This window comes from Dasypus novemcinctus, chromosome 26 (assembly GCF_030445035.2).
Source record: "Dasypus novemcinctus isolate mDasNov1 chromosome 26, mDasNov1.1.hap2, whole genome shotgun sequence".
NCBI lineage: Eukaryota > Metazoa > Chordata > Mammalia > Cingulata > Dasypodidae > Dasypus > Dasypus novemcinctus.
In genome coordinates, this window is record NC_080698.1 from 8,565,950 (window position 1) to 8,587,650 (window position 21,701).

General features: G+C 38.4%; 1 protein-coding gene across 2 annotated transcripts in view; it reads right to left on the reverse strand.

Annotated features, from left to right (window-relative positions):
• Positions 1 to 21,701, reverse strand: part of SMARCC1 (SWI/SNF related BAF chromatin remodeling complex subunit C1) — a 226,989-nt gene that overhangs the window by 50,135 nt on the left and 155,153 nt on the right. For both annotated transcript variants that reach the window (XM_058288407.2, XM_058288408.2), the window contains exons 21-22: positions 21,128 to 21,289; positions 34 to 89 (exon numbers count right to left, since the gene is read on the reverse strand). In XM_058288407.2, coding sequence (XP_058144390.1) covers positions 34 to 89; positions 21,128 to 21,289 — 218 coding nt within the window. The remainder of the gene's footprint in view (positions 1 to 33; positions 90 to 21,127; positions 21,290 to 21,701) is intronic.

Consider the following 21,701-nt stretch of genomic DNA (forward strand, 5'->3'; position numbering starts at 1 on the left):
TGTTGTAGGAAAATTAAAATACATAGACTTCACCTTTTCAGGCTGCTGACCATCAGTGTCTGTTTCCATTTTTTCCTCTTCAGCTCCTTCTACAAGAAAAAGAGTAGGTATGAGTAATCAAATAGTGGAAAAAATAAAAGCTATTATACAGCTATGAGCTTATCTGAAATACAACTACACAAATACAAATTTCACATTCGTAATGCTGATGAAAGAAGTGAGATGCAAAACAATACATATTCTACCAATACATTAAAGTTCAAAAACAGGTGAGGGAGTGGATATAGCTCAAGTGGTTGAGCGCCTTCTGCACATGTACAAGGTCCCAGGTTCAATCCCCAGTACCTCCTAAAAACAAAACAAACAAATGAAAAAAAAATCAACTCTCATTGGGGAACAGATGTAGATCAGTGGTTGAGAACCTGCTTCCCATGTACAAGGTCCTGGGTTCAATTTCTGTTACCTCCTGAAAACAAAAAACAAAACAAAACAAAACAAAACAAAACAAAAACAAAAAAACAGGTGAAACTTATCTATGGTGGCTCACAGGTGAAACATATCAAGAGGGTAGCTCACCAGGAAAGAGGTGAAGAGAGTGACACAAAGTTCCAGGGGAACTTTTAGAGTACTAGTAATGTTCTATTTCTTAATCTGGTGGTTGCTTACATGATGTGTCCTATTTGTGAAAATGTACTGGGTTAAACAGTAGGACTTTCACTTTTCTATACAACTAACAATAAAGAGTTTAAAAAATTTTTTTAAAAGACAAAAAAGAAAAATATTCTTATTATTAAACAGATACTTAAGCAGTACATACTTAAGAATCAGGCACCAGAAAAAACTGCTAAGCAAAATTTTCACTGGAACCTCAAGAGAAGCAAAAGCAAAACCTCTGCAGAACAGTTTTCTCAAGGGGAGTTCCTAGTAATGAGCTTACAAAGATCAAACCCCAAGAAAGCAAGCCACTAATACTGAGAGTAGAAATCTTAACCAACAAATTTAGAACCTGAGAAGAACCAAGGTTAGCTCTTAGATCCCAAATATAGAATAGTCACAAATATGAGAAAATAAGAGAAAAAGATACAACTCAACGAGAGAAGAGAGATGATCAGAGGTTAAAAAAAATAAAAGATCAAAAAAGATTTGTGGAAATGAAAGTGAGGCCAAACAGAAGACAGGACCAACTGAAGAAAGAATTACAGAATAGGAAAATACATCTAAATAACCCAGAAGTAGGACAGGAAGATGGGAAATATGAAAGCATGGGGAAAAAATGTATTAGAAACAAATTCAAGAAATTGTAGACTTTTCATGGCACTATTAGACAATACATGAATTAAGAAAAGAACATTGTTACAAATAGAAAACCAAAACCTAATGAAGATTTAATTCACCAGAAAGATATTAAATTCCTAAATTTTTAGGAATCTAATAAAAGTATCAAAATATACGCAGTTATGTAGGGCTGGGGAAGGACTGCTAAAGGGTGGGGAGTTTTACTTTTTGGAGTACTGAAATCGTTACAAAATTGTGGTGATGAATGCACATTGGGATTATATTATACTAAAAGCCATTGATTTCTATACTTTGTTTTTTAAAAGATTTATTTATTTCTCTTCTCTCCTCCCCCCCCCTTGTCTGTTCTCTGTGTCTATTTGCTGCATCTTCTTTGTCCACTTCTTTTGTTGTCAGCGGCACGGGAATCTGTGTTTCTTTTTGTTGCGTCATCTTGTTGTGTCAGCTCTCCGGTGTGCGGCACCATTCCTGGGCAGGCTGCACTTTCTTACGCGCTGGGCGGCTCTCCTTATGGGGTGCACTCCTTGTGCGTGGGGCTCCTCTACGCGGAGACACCCCTGCAGGGCAGGGCACTCTTTGCGTGCATCAGCACTGCGCATGGGCCAGCTCCACACAGGTCAAGGAGGCCCAGAATTTGAACGGTGGACCTCCCATGTGGTAGACGGACACCCTAACCACTGGGCCAAGTCCGTCACCTGACTGTACACTTTGGATAGACTGTATGGTATGAGAATATATATCAACTAAACTGCTTAATAAATAAATAGTTGTGCAAGAATAGCCAGAAACAGCAGCTAGGTACAGCAGGGGAGGGACTGAGAGGTAAAGAATTTTCTTGTTTGTTGGTTTGTCTGTTTTTCATTTATTACTATTATTATTGAAATAATAAAAATGCCCTAATAATGAATTTAAGTGATGAATGCATAGCTATGTGATTATACCAAACACCACTGATTGTACACTTTGGATGAACTGTATGCTTTATTAATATGTTTCAATAAGCTTGATTTGTTTAAAAAAGAATGTAGCCAAAACTGGTAAAATGACAGGGAGAAAATGAGCACCTGATATCACAGAGGGGGATGCCAACATACCTCTCTCAAGAATACCAAGATATACAGCAGATGTGACAACAACAGGATGACTCTAATATATGTACAAGTATAGGATCCTACAACTGGTTAACAATAAGGGAATACACACATATGTAATTTCAAGCTCACAAGAAACTTTTAAAAAATACTGATCTCAAATCAAGTCATAAAGCAAGTTTCACAAATTTCAAAGTATCAGTGCTATACAGACCAAGTTCTCTCACCACGATGCAATGAAAAGTTAGTAGTTCAAAATACAAAGATAAATTTCTCTGTGCTTGGAAATTTAATTGGGAAATAGAGTAGTACTTAGATGGAAATATGAGGTTTATGCTTGTATTAGGAAAGAAAAATGGATCAAAGTTTAGTTATATGTTTATATTAAGAAAGCAGTAAAATAAAAGCAGAATAGGAGAAGCAGACGTGGCTTGATAGAGCACCCGCCTACCATTTAGGAGGTCCAAGGGTTTGATACCCAGGGCCTTCTGGCTTGTGTGGTGAGCTGGCTCACACACAATGCTCCTGGCGCACAAGGAGTGCCAGCCCACGCAGGGATGCCCCTGTGTAAGGGTGCCCCCCAGGCAAGGAAAGCACACCCTGCGTGAAACTGCAGCCCGCTCAGTAGTGGTGCCACACACATGGAGAGTTGATGCAGCAAGATGACGCAACAAAGAGACACAGATCCCCAGTGCCTCCTGATAAGAATACAAGTGGACACAGAAGAACACACAGCAAATGGATAGAGCAGACAACAGGGGGAGGTGGAAAGAGAAATAAATAAATAAATCTTTAAAAAAAAAAAAAAAGTGGTGTTAAACGCTTTTTGGTGGGAATGTAAAATGGTGAAGCCACTGTGTAAGACAGTTGGCAGTTCCACAGAAAATTAAGTATAGAATTACCATATGACCCGGCAATTCCACTTTTAGGTATATACACTAAAGAACTGAAGGTAGACTAGAGCAGGTATTTTCACACCCATGTTCATAAGGGCTTTAGTCACAATTGCCCAAAAATGGAAGCAACCCAAGGGTCCATCAACCGATGAGTAGATAAACAAAACGTGATATATATAATACATACAAGTGGCATATTATTCAGCTCTAAAAAGGAATGAAGTCCTAATACATGTGACAACATGGATGAGCCTTGAAGACATCATGCTGAATCAAACAAGCCACACAGAAAAGTGCAAATATTGTATGATTTCCCTGATATGAAGTAATAAGAATAAGCAAATTCAGTCAGTCAGAATCTAGATTACAGGGACTAGGCGAGGGTAGGGAATGAAAAATTAGTGCTTAAATTGTACATGGCTTTTATTTGGGTTGAAGGAAAAGTTTTGCTAATGGATGGCAGTAATGGTAGCACAACATTGTGAACGTAATTAACAGCACTGAATTATATATTTGAATGTGGTGAAAAACAGGAAATTTTAGGTTTTATATATGTTGCTAGAATAAAAAACAAAAACATGGAACTGTATAATACAGTGAACCCTAATGTAAACCATGGACTTATAGTACAATTATAAAAATGTTCTTTCATGAATTGTAACAAATGTACCACTAATTCAAGATGTTAATAATGGAGTGGTACTTGAGAACTCTACATTTTATGCATGATTTTTCTGATAACCTACAAGTTCTCTAACTTAAATGAAAAAAATAATACAAAACAATAAAACACAAGTCCATAGGGTTTTATTGGGATACTACAATACTTTTAGGAAAAAAGATGATTACAATCTTACACAAACTTTCCCAGAGAACAGAAAAGAAAGGAATAACTCCCACCTCATTCTGTGAGACCAGTGTAACTTTGATCCACAAATCAGATAAAGTCAACAGGTAAGGAAAATTATATACCAACAGGCTAAATCTCATTAGTAACTACAGATGAAAAACTCCTAAGCACAACTATAACAACATAATTTACCATGACAGAAACAAAAATGGTTAAGTATTAGTAAGTCTATTAACCCATTTCACTAGACGCATTAAACATGCCAGGTAAAACTTGATCATCTTCACAATAAAAGTACCTAGAAAACAAGGGCCGCCTGAAGTCCACAAAGACCATTACTAAACTTTGTACCACAAATGTCATTCTTCAGAGATGCAAACAGGATTCCCTTTAAAACCAAGAGCAATTCAAGGAAACCAGTATTTTTACTTCCCTTCAGTATTGTTCTGGCAGTCATAACCATTGTAATTAAGAATGGAAAGAAAAAAGAATAGTTATGATTTGCAGAGAACAAAACAGTCTACTGAAAAGAATATGCAGACAGAGTATGAGAAATCATCGCAGGGTCTAGAAGCAAGGTGGCTGACTATTAAATTAATATACAAAGGTCAATTGCACTTTGAATTGTAATAAAAATCACTTCTAGATAAAGCTACAAAAGTGGAAAACCAAACAATTTCTTTAAACAAAAACAAAACAAAAAGCAATACACACGAAAGAAAGGGCACACAAATTTAACTATTGAAATTAAGGATCTCTTTTCACTAAAAGATGCCAAAAAGAAATAAAGATGAGCAATCAAATTAGAGAAAATATATGCAGCACACTAACTAGTAAGATAAGTATATTATCAGTGGCAAATTGATTTTAGACAAGGGTACTAAGTACATTCAAAGGGAAAAGAATCATCTATTTAATGAGTGGTGCTGGGAAAACTGAATATCCACATGTAAAAGAATGAACCCTACCTCACACCATATAAAAAAATTAACACAGAATAGATAAAGGCCCTAAATATGAGAGCTAAAACTATCAAATTCTTAGAAGATAATAAAGGTGCAAATCTTCATGACCTGGGATTTGGTAATGAATTCTTAAGATACGACACCAACAGCATGCATAACCAAAAAAAATAACTTTTGTCCATCAAAGGACAATATCAAGAAAGTGAAAAGACATTGTAAAGAATGGGAGAAAACATTAACAAATCATATAGCAGATAAGGGCTAAATAGCCAAATACAAAAACAAACAAAAAAACTTACAACACAAGAAAAGACAAACCACCTAATCAAAGCTTGGGCAAAGCACCTGAATAGATATTTTTCCAAAGATCTAAATATAAGCATATGAAAAAATAAAAAAGCATATGAAAAAATGCTCAACATAATACACACAATGTATAATACTATTCGACCATAGACCATAAGAATGAATAAATGAGCCCGGAAGAGTATTCTTTCAGCCAAGCCTCAAGATAAAAATGAAGCCTGGTCAACACTTTGATTGTAGCCTTGTGACACCTTAAGCAGAGGACCCGGTTAAGCTGGGCACAGATGCCTGACCCACAAAATTGTGAGATCAATAAATGTATCTTGTTTTAAACCAGTAACTGAGGTAATTTGTTACACAGCAATAGGTAACTCACAGCTAACTTTTAATGAACATCCACCAAGCATGAGAAGCAAGTTAGCATGACAAGAATATCTTCGGAGACCAGAAATAGAAAAAGGGCATTGCTGATGAGGTCCTGCTCAGTCCCTTGCCCCATCCCCCACAGATCCAACATTGATACTCCTAATCTACTCTGGGTCTTTCCACCCCCCTCCTCCCCATTCCATCCCACCTACTTTAGTTTCAGAGATATCTGTTAGTATTTCTTGTCACCTGTGAGAGAGATGAGCTAGGCTCCAGCCTCCTCCCATCTACCAGTCCAGAACTCTTCCCTTACATTGTCACTCCTTCCTCTTAGATTCCACAATGACTGCATTTCAGTCTACTAATCAAATGGTTACCAAAATCAGAATGAAAGGAAGTCTGGAAACCATTTCCTAAAGAGTTGAAGGACCTGGGAAAGTTAGCTTGGAGAACTAAATGCTTGTAAAATAGCTGCCTTTAATAAAAGTATGCTATCATTAAGTAATGAACTCCCTGAAAATAAATGAGGATGATTTGGTGGAACACTCTCCATTTCTGCACCTCACCTGTAAACTATGAACAGTTACTTTCTAAAACAAATTTAGGCCAATTATTTCTAGTCTCTGAGGAGTTCCCAATGTCTATAAGGTAGAAGTTCTTCACACTCAGCCCCAAAGCAATCTTTTCAGCTGCACGTGGCAACAGCACATTGTTCCCACAGACTTTATAGAAAACTATTCACAAGGACATGGTCTTTGTTTAATTCAGCTATTCTCAAAGTGTAGCCTGGGGTCTCTCTAAGGTCAAAACAATTTTCATCATGTTACTAATATGTTATTTGCCTTTTTAAAAAAAAAAGATTTATTTTACTCCCCTTCCTCCCTGTTGTCTGCTCTCTTTGTCCATTCACTGTGTGTTCTGCGTCCACTTGCATTATCCAGCAGCACTGGAAAACTGAAATTTCTTTTTTTGTTGTTGTGTCATCTTGCTGCATCAGCTTTCTGGGTGTGCGGTGCCACTCCTGGGCGAGTTACACTTTTATCATGTGGGGCGGCTCTCTTTGCAGGGTGCACTCCTTGCGCGTGGGTCAGCTCACTACACGGGTCAGGAGGCCCTGGGGACTGAACCCTGGACTCTCCATATGGTAGACAGACACTCTATCAGTTGAGCCATGTTGGCTTCCCTTATTTGCCTTTTTAACTCTCATCCTTTCTCAAGTGTGGTGTGGGAGTTTCCTGAGGCTACATGATGTACAACAAAGTCATCATTCTGGTGGCTAATGTAATGTGCACTTGTGTCATTTTTGCATTGTATAAGTTTCTCAGTTTTAAATTCCAACACAATACATTTGAACAGGTAACACTCACATAAATAAAAGCATATGGATCTGGTCTGTGTGTCCAGGAGCCCATCCAGGTGGGTGGGGCTGCACCACTGTCTGCCTTGGAGCCGGCAAGGGGCGAAAGATGTATGACCCCCAATCTCCTCCTCTACTATCAGGGACTGATTGCTGAGGACTCAGAGGGGAGGGGGAATATCTCCCACCTGGGAAAAGGTAGGGGGCTGCCAGAGAAGGCAGGAGAACACCCTGAGAAAATCTGAATCACAAGGCCCCTAGCCTGTGGGCAGGAAGTGCCATCACATTGATCCTGTCTGTGCTGCAACAAATACACCCCACAAGGCATTGAACTGAGAGCTGCCAGAGAGCACTGCCTGCTGGCAGGCCAAGGAAGTGCATGTAGGAAATTAAGTAGGAGAGGCTTTTTCCAGTTTTATAGCTAGCTTTGAGCAACTAACAGGGAAAACCCTATTGATCAAGGTCCAACCAAGAATCAAAGAGCAGCAGTAACACACAGCTTCCCACCACTAAGTCCCTATGAAAGAGAGAAATCGAGCATCTGAGTTAACTACATCCTAATCAGATGCCTAGAGATCAGCAAAAAATTATGAGCCATACTAAGAAAATGGAAGACAGGACCTGTGGCAGTGTGACATGGTTATGAATTCCAAAAACAGATATTGGATTATATTTGTAATCTGGTCTGTACCTGGGCATGATTGAGTTATGATTAGGGCTCTGACTGGCCCACGTCATTAGGGTATTGAGTCCTTGCCCCTTGGTGGGTGGGGACTCACAGATAAAAGGCATAGCAAAGGACAGAGTTGAGGGTTTCTGATGTTGGAGTTTTTATGTTGGAGTTTGATGCTGAAGCCTTAAGCTGGAGCCCTGGGAAGTAAGCTCATAGAGAAAAGAGAAGCCAGCTCCGGGAAGAAAGGAATGCTGAGCGCAGGAAGAAGCAAGTCCTGGGAAGAGAGGAACCCTGAACACATGGAAATAAGGCTTTGGTGAGGGAAGTAACTCATGCTTATGGCCTGATAACTGTAAGCTCCTATCCCAAATAAATATACCCTTTATAAAAACTGAAAAGAAAAAAAAAAGCATATGGGCTCCTCAATATTTTCTAACAACACAAAGGGATTTGAGAAACACTCATCTAATTGATTTTTGGCTTCTCCAGGAAGAGCAGAATATGGCACATGGTAAAAACCCATTCAACAATTTTGGGACACTAATGATGTCATTACTTATATTTAAAGCTCAACTATTCCATAATGCCAGCAATACATAGTTAAAGCTCAAGAGCCGTGCATTAAACTTTCTACAACCTAGCCTCAACCTACCTTTATGGACTGTTCCTTTCCAGTCCTTACTTGAACTTTTTACTTCTTTTTTTCTGAGGTACTGTGGGCCAGGATTGAACCCAGTATCACATATGTGAGAAGCTGGTATTCAATCACTGAGCCACAATGGGTACTCTGAGTTGTTGTTTTTTTATTGTTTTGCTTGCTGTTCTTTCCCCTCTGCCCCCCAGGAGGCACTGGGAATTGAACCCAGGGCCTACCATAGGGGAGGTGGGTGCTCAATCACTTGAGCTACATCTATTCCTTTTTTTTTTTTTTTTTTTTTTGGAGGTACTGGAGACCAGGGACTGAACCTGGGACCTCGTATGTGGGAAGTCAGCGCACAACCACTGAGACATATTAGCTTCCCTTGAACCTCTTATGTGATCAATCTGGTCTACTTCTCATCCTCTGAAAAATCTTCCATTTTTCTAGGCATTTTTGTTCACTGTTGTATGGAACAGAATACTTGTTTTAATCTATCTCAGTGACATTCTACCCTTCATTTTCAGGGTCCAGTTCAAATCCTACTTTCTATGTGATGCCTTCCTCAGCTGAAAATTACAAGCTCAAGCTCCCTTCTGCAAATCCTTACAGCACTTCCTACTACAGTCCTCTTTGAAAAATTACTATACCGTATGCTTCCTTATATCCCCACACCCTCCAATACTGAATTATTCTACCACGTATGTGTAAAATTTATCACAAAAAATAGCCCCAATTATTAGAATACAGTAACTGTTCCTTATATTTTCATGAACTGTCCAAAGCAACAGGCATATTGACAAAATGTCTGATTTGATAAAAACAGTCCCTCCAAGCAGACAACTGTATGGAACCCGATTTCTTCCTGAAAATACAATCTTACTTTTTAATAAGTATGAGTCTTTAGGCATGTATTTAAATCTTAGCTAGTAGTAGCAAGTCCTTAGAGGTTAAATGTCCAATTATGAACTACTTAAAAGATCTGAGTCTATATTTCAGTGTCCCTTGAAAGTGATTTGAAAGAGACCTTCAAAAATAACAGAAACAAAGTAAAGAAAAAGAAGCCCAGACAACAAGTTGTAAGTCTGATGACCAAGTATTGTTCCAAGTTTCTCAGTTTCACTGACCTAACATGTTCTCACACAGAGGCTTTAAAAAAAAAACACACACAACAAAAACAACAACCCCCCTCCCGAAAAAACAATGTTACAGAAATCCTCATAGTGAGAAGAGTGAGGTTATTTATAAACTATGAATAGTGTCTGAGGCAAGAATTATAACAGTAGCTTCTGGGCTTCATGTTCCTAGAAAATGTGTTTTATAAAATATTGTCAGGAAGAGCTTCTCAAAGTCACAATGGAAAAAAACCTTCTTGAAAAGTAGGAATGATTAGGTTGATTCTTCCACACAGGGCTCGGGCAACTGTTACAATATGAACCACTTTTGAACCTGGTATTCTACACACTGTTAAGGAGCTCTGTGGAAAATCTACTCACTGATACAAAATAATCTTCTCTAACCTTTCACTCTATTTCTGAGTCAAAATCCCCAAAAGCCTAGTTAATTGTTAAGGAAAATAAATCAATCAATGTAATCTCTCAAATCTGTCTAAATGTAATTAAGATACAGACACAGCAAACACAGTCAGTAGCAAAAGAAATAAACCAGTATCTGAATTCAGAAACTAAAAGTGGAGGTTACAATAAAAGGACAGCCCCTTGACCAATCCTTAAATGTGTATGCATATTCTAACTTTCTGGAGAGAGAGGGTTGATGACCTAAAAGGATACTACAACTCACTGTATTTATGATAGATAGGTAGGAAATTGTCCTTATTCACAGGAGACACATGTTGAATCATTTAGAGTGCAAAAAATAATGATGTCTGCAGTTTAATTAGAAACTCATGAAAATTCATAAAATAGGGAAGTGGATGTGGCTCAATCAATTGGGTTCCCGTCTACCATATGAATTCGTGTCCCAGGGCCTCCCTGTGAAGGCAAGCTGGCCTGCACCTGCAGAGAGCTGATAACCCACTCCTGCAGAGCTGAGGGTCTGCACCCACAGATAGTTGGTCCAGCAAGACTACACAATAAATGAAGACAAGGAAACACGAGAGTGCGCAGCAGATGGACACAGGAAGCAGATAGCAAGCAAGTGGCAAGGGGGAGGAATAAATAAGTAAAATAAAGTTTTAAAAATTAATAAAATAAAAAATTTATTAAGATACTTAGACAAATACAGTAAAGTTGAAGCAAGAAGGTAAAGATATGGGATTTCACTTGTGCTAGTCTATCAACTTTTAAGATGTTTGAAACTTTTTACTCTGAAAAAGAACAGGGGAGGAATCATCCTTTTACTTCCTTAATAAGTCCATGGGCAACTCACAATTGGCTATAATTAAACAGGCTATCAGAAAGGTTGTGTTTAGTCTTTAGTCAAGGGAAGAAAAGTTTAATGACGCTGTTTAATACAAGCCTTAATAAAGCTTTTGAAAAAAAGAAAACTTTTGATATTCAAATATATTATATAAATTACGTGAACACTAAATTGATTTAACAACTTCCAGATCTATTCTCAATCCAATAGGTAGAATGAGCCTTTTAAAATACAGGTGAGATCCCAACACTCCCTCTGCTTAAAACGCAGAGGCATCAACTCACTGAAGAGTAAACATTTAAACCCATGAGATCCCTCATCACCTTCTATCATCCCATCTGCCCCCAACTCATTCCAGCCACTTCAGTATGCACAGGCTTCCTTGCTGCTCCTTAACTATGCCAGGCAGCTCCTGCCCAGGGCCCTCTGTACTGGCTGTTCCCTCTGTGCTCAAATGTCACTATCTCAGTGAGACCTTTCCTGATCAATTAAAATTATAATTCTCTACCCCTTGACCTTAATCCCCCACTGCTGGTTTATTTTTCACCACAGCACTTATCATTAGCCAACATACTCTTTCAAATTTAATATGTACATTCTAAGTTTTACTTATTTGCTTAGTTTCCTGTCCACCTTTCATCTCTAAAATACAAAGCCCATGAGGGCAGGGATTTTGTCTACTTTGTAGAATGCAATGGAATAATGTGATAATGTAACACATTTATAGTTTTACTTACCTCTGTGAATGAAAATAAAGTTTAACTTAAGACTGATCTCCTATGCGAGAAAGATGATGTGATGATGTAAGGTAACGTAGGAGAACCAGACTGGCTGAATTCTGATATGGGTTTGTCAGCACTTGGCTGCGCAGAGATGGACTGGCCATAACCATCCTGCTGGTACTTGTGCCTCTCTCAAGCAGACTCTAGGTTCCCTGAGGAGGGCCTGGGTCCTTTTCTGGTGTGTATTCTATAGTGTAGAAAACAGTCAGTACTACGGAGCTATTAGGCCTCTGAGCAAATGAAAAATATTGATTTAACTACATATTTTCCTTTTGGCAATTTGCTATAGTTAAAAAGAAGTTAAACTTTGGGGTCAGATAGATTTAGGGTCGAAATCTAGCTCAGATACTCGTGAGCCTTTATAACTGCTCTTTGTCTCAGTTTCTCCGCAACTTACAATAGATTCAATGCCACTTCCTCTACATGGTTGTCCAAAAAGGTCAAATGACCAAACTGAAAACCCTTATAAAATGTGGCAAATATAGGTACTCAGAAATGTTGGTTTCCAACTCTCTCTAAAAACAAAAATTCTCCATATCTCTTTTGTCTGAACTTTACCCACGAATCTGCAGAACCGTGAGAGTTATTTGTAAAAGAATAGAAATGTTGAAAGTACATCATAGGATTGTAATTAGTAGCACAAACACGGATGATCTGTTTTGTTAAGGTTTTTTTTTTTGGAGTAATGAAAATGCTTTAATATTGATTGAAGTGATAAATGCATAACTCTGTAATTATACCAAATGGCATTGATGGTACACTTTAGATAAATTATATGGTTTATGAACAACAACAAAAATAATAGGCTGGGTTAGGGATTAAAATACACCAAATGTAAGATACAGACTACAGTAAGTAGTAATACTATGATGATGCTCTTGCATAATTTGTTACAAATTTTTCACAACAATGCAAAGTGTTGGTGGTGGGTGACATATGGGAGCCCTGTATGATGTTATGCATGTTTGTTCTGTAAGTTCACAACTTTTATTATACAATTACTGCTTATGCAAAATTCATGTGTGAATGATATACTTCAATAATTTTTTACGGAAAAATAAAGAAATGTTGGTTTCCAACCCCTTCTAAAAATAACAAAAACAAAAACAAAAACCCACAAAATTCTTTGCATCTCCTTTGTCTTAACTTCGCCCACCTTACCCCAACACAGGGAATATAAAACCTAATAATTTCAGTTAATACAAGAGGTCTCGAATATCAATTTTATTTTTCCAATGCTTAGAAAGGTAACTAGCAAAACACACATACACATACAAAATCACCAAAACATATTAAATTAAAGCAGGGGTTGTTAACCAAGAGGGGGAAAAAAGATTTCAGGGAGTCTATGAACTCTAATTTTTTAAAAAAGCAACTTATTGTCTTTTTCTGACCTCTAACTTCAATCTAGCATTTCCTTCACTTCTGAATGTATGCAATAAATACATTATAGTAGTATACATTTCACCTAACTGGCAAAGGGGTCCATGGAACAAAAAAGGTTAAGAACTAATTTAGAGGAATCAGTATACTGGTACTGACTACAGTTAAACAGGGTGGTTTGAAGTAGGTTGTTTTTAAAAAGCTAATTCTTACTTCCAAAATAATTCTGATGGAAGTTTCTTAATAAATGGAGATGTGTTAAGACCTAGTATTCACCTATCTTTACTTTTATTCCACCAAAAATCCCACCCCATATAAATTCACAAAGAAAAGAGAGAGGGTTAATAAGAGGAATCCAAAAGATTGTTGTACTTAAGAAGGAAATTATTTTTCCTATATTATTATTATTTTCATTTTTTATTTAATTCATTTTTTTAAAAAAAATTACATTAAAAAACATGAGGTCCCATTCAACCCCACCGCCCCCACCCCCCACTCCCCCCACAGCAACACTCTCTCCCATCATCATGACACATCCATTGCACCTGATAAGTACATCTCTGGGCATCGCTGCACCTCATGGTCAATGGTTCACATCATAGCCCACACTCTCCCACGTTCCATCCAGTGGGCCCTGGAGGGATCTACAATGTCCCGCAGTTGTCCGTGAAGCACCACCCAGGACAACTCCAAGTCCCGAAAACGCCTCCACATCTCATCTCTTCCTCCCATTCCCCACACCCAGCAGCCACCATGGCCACCAATGCCACATTTTCTCTGTGGACATTGGATTGGTTGTGTCATTGCACATCTATGTCAAGTGGGGGTATATTATTATTTTACCTAATAGTCGACACATAGAAAGGAAGGTATAATATAGTAAAGTTATGTATCACAATAAAAAGTACCATGAACCTATCACCCAAATACATTATTATCTTGCTAAGGATTCTATTTCATTTTATTTCAAATCGTGCTAAGAAATAAGGCACTATTTTGTTATATAGGTGTATTCTTATATATAAATTGATAGTCCCCAATTTTTAAATTTCCTAGTTTAAATCTGGTACAGAAAGACAAGAATTACCTTTGTAACTGCCCACTTCAATTTTGCTAAGCAGATCCCCAGGGAGAGTCCTCATCCAGTAACCCTAATTTATTCTATTAGTCACAGCCAATAAAAAATACATTAACTGAATTAGGCAAATTCACAACTCATTCAGAAACCATCATGTTATGGTAGTAACTGCCCCTTAGCCACTGTTAAATGTAAATATACATACATACATATGTACATACCTGATGCTACAACTAGTGGATATACATGACACTTCAGAGAGGTTAACTCATATAAAGTCATAACCAAGAAAGTGTGAATGAAATTTACTATTCAAGCCAAAGAATGACCCCTTGCACTCTCTAATGCTTCCTGCAACAATCTGCTATAAACTTTACAAACTGTAGAAAACACACATTCACTAATCAATCAGAAGAATCTGGATTCACAAGGATTAAGGCAGCTGGAGGTTTTTGTGTGTGTTTTTTTTTTTGTCTTCTTTGTTTTAAATCCCACTAAACTAGAAATGGTTAAATTTGTAACCTGCTTCTAAATCACTAACACCGTATGGTATTACATATCAAAAAATTATAGGGAAACGGACTTTGGCCCAGTGGTTAGGGCGTCCGTCTACCACATGAGAGGTCCGTGGTTCAAGCCCCGGGCCTCCTTGACCCGTGTGGAGCTGGCCCATGTGCAGTGCTGATGCGCGCAAGGAGTGCTGTGCCACACAGGGGTGTCCCCCGGGTAGGGGAGCCCCACGCGCAAGGAGTGCACCCATAAGGAGAGCCGCCCAGCGCGAAGGAGGGAGCAGCCTGCCGAGGAATGGCGCCGCCCACACTTCCCGTGCCGCTGACGACAACAGAAGCGGACAAAGAAACAAGACGCAGCAAAAAGACACAGTAAACAGACAACCGGGGGAGGGGCGGGGAATTAAATAAATAAAAATAAATCTTAAAAAAAAAAAAATTCTATATATGAAAGCCAAAAAAGTTGATACTCTTAAAAAAAATTATAAAGGAAGATGTACATGTAAAAACATGCCTCTGATTTGTGAAGCAAAGTTCAGGAACTTCTTTGAATCAAAAGAAAAATTTTTCAATGCTTTTCCATTCCATGACCACAGGGAACCTAGAGACCCTGTCAAATAAACCAAAAACAAAACCAGCTGAAGAAAATAAGACATTTCACAGGCATTCACTAGGCCTCAGGTTTCCCACCCCTGAACTGTGTGCCTCCTGGTGCAAAAACAACAAAAAGCTACACACATGTGGCTTGACCTGCTAATTTCAGTCTCCATAGATGAAAAAGGAAAAGAAGTGAGTTTTCAAATTAATACTCTCAAACTGCTTTTTAATTCAAAGGTTTGGTACTCTGAATTAGTAACCTATGCTAATAAGATAGTTCAATAATTCGTTCTGAGGCCTGGGGAGAAATGTTTGATTAAGTCCATGTCTGCAATACAAGGCTGCTGAAGTGACACACTTATGAAAGCAGAAAGAACAACAGGGTTAAATCCTATGCAAACTTTTGGAAGCCATACTATTTTAGGCCTGAAGGGTCCGCAATGATATCTACCCGAACTGAGTTCAGATGGTACAATCATCTATTGTAGACCATTCGTTGGCAATTTTAATTTTTTTCTGCATATTGTCTTGATCTATAGTAATAAATTTTAAAAAGGACAAAAGAAAAGTAGTGCTTCTGAAATACAGGCTGTATAAACTGTATACAATTGAGACAAAAATGGTAATAATTAAGCACACTGATAGCAATAAATTTTTAGCCTGTTATTCACTAGACATAAATTTTTTGTTTCATAATGAAAAAAAGGAAAAAAATTAATGGGCAAGTTAAATGCTGAGAATATATACTTAATATAACTACACTTATGACATATTGGAACACTTCTCTGACAAGTGGGGTACTGCCTTATGATGCTACTTTATTAATTTCACTCCTTTTCGAGGTTGATTAAACAAAAATATGCAATAAACACTTAACTGCAAAAATGTAACCTGTCCAATATCATAGAAAGGCATAGCTAAGCAAAATATTGCGGAGAGTACCTAACAACTCTCTCATGCTACAGACTTGACAGTCAGTGAAAACAAATGGCTATGCAGGGCAGAACCCAAAGTAGAACCTAGATCTCCAGACTCCTCAAAACCAATGAAGTATATGTTGTCTACAGGAGACTTGTTTAAGATCTAAAGACACAAATAGACTGAAAGTGAAAGGACAGAAAAAGATATTTCATGCAAACAGTAACTAATAGAAAGCTGGAGCGGCTACACCTATGTCATGCAAAATAGACTTTAAAACCCACCTAACAGCAGGCATTATATACATTCTTCTCCAGTAGTCATGAAACATTCTCTAGCATAGACCATATATCTAGGCCAAAAACCAAATCTCAATAAATTTAATCAAATTTCAGTGCAAATGGCAAAGAAGGTACTATATCAATGCTAAGGGTCAATAATGGGGATGGGAATATAAAGGGGTATGGGATTTTTCCTTTTGGACTAATGATAACGTTCTGAAATGGACAGAGCTAATTACAGCACAACTCTGTGATGGAGCCAAGGGCCACGGAGTGTACATTTGGATGGACTCTACAAGGCAAGGGACCATGTATCACATGAACCCTATGGTGAATGATAAGACTATGGTTCACAGCACAACTATGAGAACATTCTCTAATAAACTATAGTAAATGTATAATATTAATACATGGTGGGAAAAATATAAATAATGGGATGATTTGTGGGAAAAATATACCCAATATAAGCTATGATATAGATAGCAGTAATATTATGAAGAAGTTCTTTCATCAATCATAACAAATATGTCACAATAATGTAAGGTGGTGCTCAGACAAGGTATGGGAATCTTGTATGGTATGCATGTTTACTTTGTTAACTCACAACTTGTTAAAAAAATTAAAAAATAAGAATTAAAAAGGTAATATGGTACATATAAGGAAAACAATTTCAGTGCAATAACAGAAAGAAATCATACATGTGGGAAAATAAATAACCAATGTGTCAAAGAAGACAAAACCAAACAGCAAGACAGACCAAGAAAAAAAGAAGACCAATTAATAAAATTGGGGATATTAATATCAACTCAAAGAAATAAAAAGGATGAATGAGAATGCTATGAACTTTCCTAATGGTGGCCTTGCAATATAATCAACATACCATACGATTCACTCATTTAAACTGTACAATTCAGGAGATTTTAGTATATTTTCAATGATATGTGAAACCATGATCACAATTTTAGAACATCTTCATCAACTTAAAAAGAAACTCCAATATCCCTTAGCTATAGTCCACAATCCCTTGTCATCCCATCCTTAAGCAACCACTAATCTATTCTCCATCTCTATAGATTTTCATTTTTCGTGGCATTTCATATAAATGGACTCATACAGTATGTGGTCTTTTGTGACTGGTTTCTTTCACTGTCATCAAGTTCTCAAGGTTTACATAATTATAGCACATACTAGAACTTCACTGCTTTTTAAAACTCTGGTCAGCAATTTTGATTCATCTGTTGACTGGATAAACAAAATATGATATATAACCCAAGTGGTGAGAGTGGGGGTGGACCAACATCCTGGGGAGGACTAATGCCATCAAATAGAGGGAACTGTATCTCTCGAGAGAAAGGGTGGCTCCCAGGGCATTAGGGCAGTTGAGCAAGTCAGGCCCTGAACACTGTTGCAAGTATCCCTGGACGTGGCTCCTTGGGAAATGGAGGTTGGCTGTCACTGTGGGCCCCAAGGGGAGGGGAAAATGGATGTTGAATGGATGGAACCAAGGTAAATGTGGGGTAAGAGAGGAGTTTCACGAGAGTACACAAGGATGGATATAAAACTGTAATATTACACCATAAACATATAGGGGACGACAGACTAATAATGTAAACCATAATGTAAAACATAGGATAACTAAAAATTTAGAAAACTGTATATCCTAAAGTATGGACCACAATGTAAGCACAGATGTCACCTTGTTTGAAAGCTATTGTCTCAGAGTCTGTACATCAGTTTCAGTAAATACGGTATGAATAAGTTATAAGAATATTGCTGTGGAAGGGAAAAGGTTTTATGGTGGATGTGTGGGAGTACTGTATATTGTATATATGAATTACTGTGATCTAGGGCTCTTGTGAAGAGAAGCTCAATAATTAGGAAAAAAGAAAGGAAAAAGATAGGATGTAGAATTTTTCCAAATCAATACGTATTCTATATCTAACCTTTTTTTTTTTTTTTTTTTTTTTTTTTTAAAGATTTATTTATTTATTTAATTTCCCCCCCTCCCCTGGTTGTCTGTTCTTGGTGTCTATTTGCTGCGTCTCGTTTCTTTGTCCGCTTCTGTTGTCGTCAGCGGCACGGGAAGTGTGGGCGGCGCCATTCCTGGGCAGGCTGCTCTTTCTTTTCACGCTGGGCGGCTTTCCTCACGGGCGCACTCCTTGCGCGTGGGGCTCCCCCACGCGGGGGACACCCTTGCGTGGCAGGGCACTCCTTGCGCGCATCAGCACTGCGCATGGCCAGCTCCACACGGGTCAAGGAGGCCCGGGGTTTGAACCGCGGACCTCCCATATGGTAGACGGACGCCCTAACCACTGGGCCAAAGTCCGTTTCCCTCTATATCTAACCTTTAAACCCATCGCTATATTCCATTTTACTAGTAAGGGATCCTGACATTATATTGGGCTTCACTTTTCAGGAAGTTTTGGATCACAGAGTGGTTCAACAATGGCAGTGGAGGAATACTGGTATAGGATGTTATTGATAGGTGATATATGGTTGACAGGGAGCTATACAGGGCATATGTCCAGGGTGCATGGTAATGTTTGGATATACTTATAGTGGCAACAATTAAAAACTACAGCTGGGGGGGTACTGGGTTCCTGGCTGGGGGTGCTCTGTCATGGTCCCTAGGGGAGCAGCGGCAGTCCCCCAGGTGCAATGGTAAGGACCAGGAAAGAATGAGGGTCCAACAGTGAGGCCCTGATACTAATGACTATGCTTGTGAGCCTATACACCTGAAATTAGAACAAGGCCTAGAGCAGCACTGTGCCTAGGAGTTTCCTCCTGACAGCCTTCATGTTACTCAAATGTGGCCAGTCTCGAAGCCAAACTCAGCATGTAAATGCAATGCCTTCCCCCCAGCGTGGGACATGACAACCAGGGATGAGCCTCCCTGGCACTGAGGGATCACTATCAAGTACCAGCTGATGATGCAACTAGAAAATGACCTTGAATTAAAGGGTCAACGCGGACCAGCAGAATATCCCTGTCTACATATAATAATAGGAGTTAAAAATGCTGTTTGACCTAAATTAAGGGGGAAATGGAAAGGACAAATGAGTTTATATGGCTATGAGTCTCTAAAAAAGAGGCTGGAGGATGACAGAAGGATTGCCCTTATGCACAGCTGAGCAGAGTCTCAGAGACTGATAAAGTAGATACAACCCCAGGTACTGGTTCTTTTGAGGGTTAAAGAGACCCACAGGTTCTAGGGTCATGGCAGATGGGGTACACTGCCATGCCAGTTGGCCCTTCTTTGGAGCTGGTGTTTCTGCGTGATGGAGCTGGACTCAGATGGGATCTCTTTTCACAAGCCTTTCATGCTACTTTACTGGAATTGTAGTTGGTGCTGGGGTTTAAGATATATCTAGGGGATTTGAATCTCTGACAATATGATAGCCAGGCCCTCAGCCTCAACAGACTTCAACTCCTACACTCTGATTTATTGGACTTACCCCACTCAGCTAACATGGAGTTGAAGAAGGTCAACCACCACACCATGGAGCCTAGAGTGCCTACAACTGAAAGCAGGAGGATTGCATCCAGTATCCATGTGGAATCTAAGCCTCCTCTTGACATAGAGGTGCAAAGGACACAACCAATCCAAGGTCCACAGAGAAAATGTGGCATTGGGGTGGGAAAAGTGGCCATGGTGGCTGATGGGTACAGGGAATGGGAGGAAGAGATGAGATGTGAAGGCGTTTTCAGGACTTGGGAGTTGTTCTGGGTGGTGCTTCAGGGACAATTACCAGACATTGTAGATCCTCCCAGGGCCCACTGGATGGAACGTGGGAGAGTATGGGCTATGATGTAGACCACTGACCATGAGGTGCAGCGATGCCCAGAGATAAACTTACCAAATACAATGGATATGTCATGATGATGGGAGTGAGTTCTGCTGGGGGGGAGTGGTGGGGTTGAATGGGACCTCATATTTTTTTAATGTAATATTTTTACAAAATAAATTAAAAAATTAAAAAAAAAAGGGAAAAAATATGATATATAAACAGAATGGAGTACTATTCAGTCATAAAAAGGAATGGCCACATATTTCATGATTCCATTTATATAAAATGTTCACAATAGGTAAATCCATATGGACAGAAAGCAAAGTAGTGGTTTCCAGGAATTAGGAAGAGGGTAGAGGGGGGAGTGACTGCTTGATGGATATGACATTTCTTTTTGGGGTGATGAAAATGTTCTGGAATCAGACAGTGGTTGATATACTAAAACCACTAAATTACAATTTTAAATAGTTAAAATGATGAATTTTACCTCAATTAAAAAACAAACCAAAAAAAGAAAAAAAAACAACCCTCAAAAAACAGCAATGGACTTAATCTTAACCAAAAGCACATATAATTTAACCAGGAACATCCTTTGAGTGGTCTTACTGTTATATGCTCAAAACCTAAATCTAAAAGCATTACCATATACTTCAAAACCAAGAAAATTTTATAGTTTTACCTACCATAAAGAAGAGATAAGGGGAAAAAAAACTATATCCAAATCTTCAGAGATAGATTTAACACTGATCACTATTCCCTTTGTAAATGGGAAAAACAACAACAACAACGACAACAAAAAAACCATTATTTTAGTAAGCTCACAGGAAACTGCAGCTTACTGTAGTTACTAGACATAAATTTTTTGTTTCATAATGACAGAAAAGAAAAAAATTAACGGACAAATTAACTGCTGAGAATTATATTAATATACATTAATATACTACTACTTGTATTACCGATGCAGCAGTGACTCACCTAACTTCTCTGGCATATCGGGCCCTGTGCCTGCAATACAGCTGCTTTCCAGGCCATAGGTGGGATCCACTTTCCCAGAGGCTCGTGCTGCATCTTGTACTTTCTTGACATGAGCTTCTACCAATTCCAGAGGTACCTCTTCCCGGACCCGAGAAAACTCCTCTGTTCAAGAATGAAGATGGAACATTGATCTGGTTTTGCACAAATACATCAATGGAAGACCATTAGGAAACCTGACACACTAGTTTCCTGGGTGTAGGGACCTCTGAAAAATCACTTGATCCATATGGAACTCAGTCCCTGTTCCAGCAAAAGGAGAGGGCCAAAATGAGATAATCAGACATAGTAATGAAATTCGAGGACTCTGGTTTTTTTCCTAAATGTCAGAGTACCTTGCCATGTAAATAAAAGAGAGTCTAAATTTCTATCAGTAAGAATCTAAACTGCCTTCCAAATTTTATATAATTATCTGCTAAGTTAGGGTTGATAATCAAGAAAACAACAGAAAGTAAACAACAAAAAGCCCAGAAAGAATTCTACGGTGTGAGAATGTTCTAGTTATAATATAATCCAA